This window comes from Mastomys coucha, unplaced genomic scaffold (assembly GCF_008632895.1).
Source record: "Mastomys coucha isolate ucsf_1 unplaced genomic scaffold, UCSF_Mcou_1 pScaffold12, whole genome shotgun sequence".
NCBI lineage: Eukaryota > Metazoa > Chordata > Mammalia > Rodentia > Muridae > Mastomys > Mastomys coucha.
The window spans coordinates 30,884,757-30,890,107 of record NW_022196894.1 but is presented as its reverse complement, the minus strand read 5'-3'; the positions used below and the strand labels follow the sequence as shown (position 1 = coordinate 30,890,107).

Below are 5,351 nucleotides of genomic sequence, written 5' to 3'. Positions count from 1 at the left end.
TTCTCTGTGTAGCCCTGGCTGTCCTTGAACTCAGAAATCCCCCTGCCTCTGCCTCCCAAGTGCTGGGATAAAAGGCGTGCGCCACCACTGTTAATTAATTTTGTGTCAGTTAATTAATTTTGTGTGCATGTGAGTAGAGGTAAACCTAGGGAAGTCAGTTCTTTTCTTCCACCATGTGGGTTCTGGGGTCAAACTCAGATCATCAAGCTTGGTGACAAGTGCCTTATGCACTGAACCACCTCAGTGCCTTCTCCCTTGTTTTTGAGGAAGGTTCTCTCATTGAACCTGGAGCTCTTTGAGTGAGTCACTGGACTGGCTTTCCTAGGGTTCTGAACTGGGCCTCGTGCTTATTCAGAAGTGCTTTACTGACTGGGCCACCCCTAGCTGTACTACTTTTAAAAATAAAGGTACACAAGAGCCAGTAACGCAACAATAACTAAATGAGACAGGGTTCTCATTGGGTCCACAATGAGCCGTGGCCAAATGCATGCAGGGACATACCTCTTTAATAAAATATTTGGTTTTCCAGGGTGTGCCTGTTTCAGTCCGCAGCCTTTCTTCTGTTCTCTGGCGTTCTTCCAGGGAACGTTTGTGTTCTGTAGCCTTGTCAATTTCAGATTCCCTCAGAGAGTCTGTTACATTTTTCCATAATCGTCTAAAATGAAAAATGGCCTGTTACAAACATCCTCTTCAAAGGAGATAATTTACAAGTCATAGTAATTTCCAACATTTACTTTTATTTTTTTTTGGTTTTTCAAGACAGGGTTTCTCTGTGTAGCCTTGGCTGTCCTGGACCTCACTCTGTAGACCAAGCTGGCCTCGAACTCAGAAATCCACCTGCCTCTGCCTCCCAAGTGCTGGGATTAAAGGCGTGCACCACCACCGCTTGGCCAACATTTACATTTTTAAAATCAGATCTACAGTCCATTCCTGAGTTCTGAGAGCACAGACACTAGGCCCCCGCAGGGGATATGCAGATTGTTTAAACTGTTGATGGTTTTTAAATTGAGAAGTTCAATTAAGAAGCATTTCCTCAAGTTACAAAAACTATTTTGTTTTTAGGAAACTTTCAGAATTAACAAGTAACATGAGATATTTTAAAAGGTTGAAGATGTGGCTCAGCTAGTGAGGTGCATGCCTAACAGAGTGGTGGTACCTTCAGTTCCCAGCTCCGCATAAAGCCAGGTATGGGAAGTGGAGGCCAGAGGAGAAGGTCAAAGCTATACAAAGAGTTTATGGCCAGCCTACCATACAAAGACCCTTTACAACACAAAGAGACAAATAATGCAATAAAAAGAAGACAAAATATAAAACCATGCTTTGTAAAAGACAGAAATGGCTAGTGCCTCATTAGCTTTAGACTGACATGAAGTATGATTATTAGGAACTATAAATTAAAACCACTAGTGTTTCTTTTTTTTTTTAAAGATTTATTTATTTACTATATTACTATATGTAAGTACACTGTAGTTGTCTTCAGACGCACCAGAGGAGGGCGTCAGATCTCATTATGGGTGGTTGTGAGCCACCATGTGGTTGCTGGGATTTGAACTCCTGACCTTCTGAAGAGCAGTCGGTGCTCTTCCCCACTGAGCCATCTCACCAGCCCCCACTAGTGTTTCATACCTATTAGAATAAGTATGGGAGACAGACTATGGGGGATGTGGAGGGACTGGAAGTGTAATTCAAAGCCAATGGTACTGTTAAATGGTGTACTAATTTTGGAAAATACCAATCTACAATCTAACAATCCTACTCCTGGATATTTACCCAGGAAAAATTAAAAACATGTGTATACAAAAGTTGATGGTAAAATATTCAGTTTTATGATTCATCATAGTCCCAATCTAGTAATGTGTATCAACTGTAGAATGGATTTGACATATCCACATAATGGAATACTATTCAGCAATTAAAATAGAGGAACTGACTACTGATACAAGGTAGGTAATAGATGGACCTAGAGGAAACTGGTCACAAGGATCACATGTTATGTGACTCCACATACAGAAAATACCCAGAAAAGACACATTTACAGACAAAACATAGATGGCAGATCTTTAGGCTAGCAAGGATAAATGGGACAGGTATCTTTGATTGGACTACAGTCTTTGTTTTTTTGTTTTTTTGTTTTTTTTCGAGACAGAGTTTCTCTGTGTAACCGTGGCTGTCCTGGAACTCACTGTGTAGACCAGGCTGGCCTCGAACTCAGAAATCCGCCTGCCTCTGCCTCCCAAGTGCTGGGATTAAAGGCGTGCGCCACCACTGCCCGGCTGGACTACAGTCTTTAAAGTAAGACATATATATTAAACATTTGGGAAACAAACAAAACCCCATGATGATCTAAACCAGGAGTCACACACTGTGCCACTGCCTTTTTTGTGCAGAAAATCTTAGAACAGTGTCTAGGTATTTACCTATAACATGTTCGTGGCTTTCATGTTACAATGGCAGAATCAAGGTGTTGTGGCAGACACCATCTGGCCCACAAAGCCTGAATACTGAATGTCTGTCCAGGTATAGAAAAGTCATGTCAGGTGACCTGAGTGATCCTCAGAAGCCAGTGTAAGGGGAAAGAGAATCCACACCCACAGTGTTGAAAGGTGTCTGATATAAGTGTTAACTATAATATATTATGAGGCAAAGAGAGTAAACGATGACAAACAAAACAGAAACACAGCACAATAAAAAACAGAAAACATTTAAGAAGAAAACAGAAAAATAACCAAAGGAAAATTAATGAAACTGAAAGATAGACTGAGTACAATTAAGTCTTTAATTGCACTGATGGGGCAGGGTGGGTGGCTGGGGGGACTCAATATAAAAAATGAGTATGGGGACAGTGGTGCACATACCTTTAATCCCAGCACTTGGGAGGCAGAGGCAGGTAGATTTCTGAGTTCGAGGCCAGCCTGGTCTACAGAGTGAGTTCCAGAACAGCCAAGGCTACACAGAGAAACCCTGTCTCCAAAAACAAGAACAAAAACAAAAAAAAAAAAGAGTATGGGGATTCACTAAATACTGCATATAGATCCACAGGAGGTAAGGTAATTAATAAACTGATGTATTTCTGGGTTTTTTTGTTTTGTTTTGTTTTTTCGAGACAGGGTTTCTCTGAGTAGCCCAGGCTGTCCTGGAACTCAGAAATCCACCTGCCTCTGCCTCCCAAGTGCCGAGATTAAAGGCCTGTGCCACCACCACCTGGCTCTGATGTATTTCTTAAAGATACAAACTAGCAGAGTCAGTTAATCCTAGCACTTGGAAGACAAAGGCAAGTGGGTCTATTAGAGTTCCAGGCCAACCAAGGTTATACTGCATTGAGTTGCTGACTCAAAGAAGGGTAGGTAACTATAAAAGCCATATACACTGAAGATGCAGTTAAGCTTTCCTCCAAAGAACACTACTGATAAATAGCCCCAAAGACACAAAAACCCTTCAATAGAAATTTTAGGAAATACAATCCAGCAATGTCTCTCCAATGTCTGGTTTAATAGCAGAGCAATCTATCTGTTTCTATATTCATTCTACTGTGATATGTTACTTAGTGCAAGCAGACAATCTAGTGGGAAAAGCTGACTTTAAACAGATATAGTTGTAAAAGAGAGTATTTTAAGTTTTCAAATAAATAGTTCAGATATATGATATTATGGGGAGACTTGGTCAGTGGTAATTTGCTTTTTGAATCTTGAATGTATTATTGGGAGAAGGAGCTGCATGGTGCATGTGGAGGTCAGAGGTCAGCCAGTGGAGTGGTGCTTTCTACTTTTCTCATGGGTTCAGAGGATCATGCAGTCGGCCACGCATGGCAAGTGCCTCTTCCTCAGAGACAGCTCCCAACGAGGCATCTGGTAGTTTTCAAAGTTAGTTTTAATATAAGAGACAAAAACTTTTCAATTACTTTTTCATACTAAAATTATACACCATAAGATGCTGTACCAGCAAAGGGTTTTAGAGTGGTGAAAATAAGACCGTAAAGTGACTTAGTGATGTGGCTTAACTAGACTCCAGAGCTCCCAGCTTTCCTGCCTTGCTGTGAGGCAACACACCTGGATTCGAAGGGATCCTGCTTCTCCAGAGGCCTCACTCTTTTCTTCGTCACGGCCAGTTTAGCCAGGTCCACATACTTGGTCTCTCCGTTGCTGTAGGTGAACTCCAGAACGCTGTTCCATTCCCCCTGGACTCTGCACACCACAGTGTTGGTAAGGTTGTACTTCACTTCAGCTGTGACTCTAGAGCAGGCAGGAGGCAAAGGTTTCTTCCTTAGAATGCAGAAGCCCAAGGACGCATCTGGAAAACCCACTGTATAGAGCACGTTTCAACTCGTCAGCACCTAAGTCAGATGAGTCCTAGCTAACTGCTCAGATGCATCAGCTTCACTCTCCAGAGAGACCATCAGGCAGCAGCCTGGACTTCATATGTATTACAGTCTAAAACTGTTACAACGTTACAACCTAGCTCTCACTAGTCCTCGCTACCAAAACATCTGCAGTTCTAGAAATCAAATACTACATATTTATTTATGCTTTTTTCCCCTCCCCTAGTCAGGGTCTCACTATAGCTTTGGCTGTCCCGAAACTATGTAGACCAAGCCAGCCTCAAACTCACAGAAGAGTTCCACCCGTCTTTGCCTCTAAATGCTGATATTAAAGGCATGGGAAGAAACTACTATGCCTGGCCCAAAATGCACAATTTAATACAAAACCTGTACAAATCACTAAGAGTTAGAAAAATGTGAAACACAATTAAATTCTTAAGTTCCCTGGAAGAAACAAATGAACGGTGATTGGATGAACAGTCACCTGGCTGTCAACACACAGTGGTGCTGATTCAGCTCAGGTGGAAAGCACAAAGAGGAACAGCTCAACTATTTTTAATGAAGTTTATGTTTCCTGTAGGACACAGATGAGACAGGTTCAAGCCCAGGGAAGAGAAAGTAGAAGTTAAAGGTTAAGGGTTTTGCCTGAGACTTTATTTGGGTTCAGAAGAGAACTCGGAGGTCCCAAGGCAGCACAAGGAATTGGGTACATTTGTCATGTGTATACAAAGCAAGAAACCAGAAAGGAAGTAAGTGAGCTGCAAACTCAATGCTCAAAGCAGGGAGGTAAAGAACCCAATAATGAAGGATTTGGGGGGCACATCTTAGGGGCCAAAGGTATATGAATATTTGGAGTGAAAATCAAAAATTTAAAATGGCAAGTTAGATGTAACTGCTAATTGTGGTTCACTGGACACAAAGTCTACTTGGTTATAGGGGCAGGAACTTTGGGCTGTATTTCAAACCATGTATGAACAAGCAGAATTGTATTATGAAGGACTTCTTAACAATCAGAATATTTTCTTTTTTTTTTTTT

The 5,351-nt window shown here is 41.5% G+C and overlaps 1 protein-coding gene across 3 annotated transcripts in view; it reads right to left on the bottom strand.

Moving 5' to 3' along the window:
- The window catches only part of Osbpl11 (oxysterol binding protein like 11), a 72,484-nt gene that overhangs the window by 5,780 nt on the left and 61,353 nt on the right, over positions 1 to 5,351 (bottom strand). For all 3 annotated transcript variants that reach the window (XM_031363702.1, XM_031363703.1, XM_031363704.1), the window contains exons 11-12: positions 4,047 to 4,229; positions 502 to 655 (exon numbers count right to left, since the gene is read on the bottom strand). In XM_031363702.1, coding sequence (XP_031219562.1) covers positions 502 to 655; positions 4,047 to 4,229 — 337 coding nt within the window. The remainder of the gene's footprint in view (positions 1 to 501; positions 656 to 4,046; positions 4,230 to 5,351) is intronic.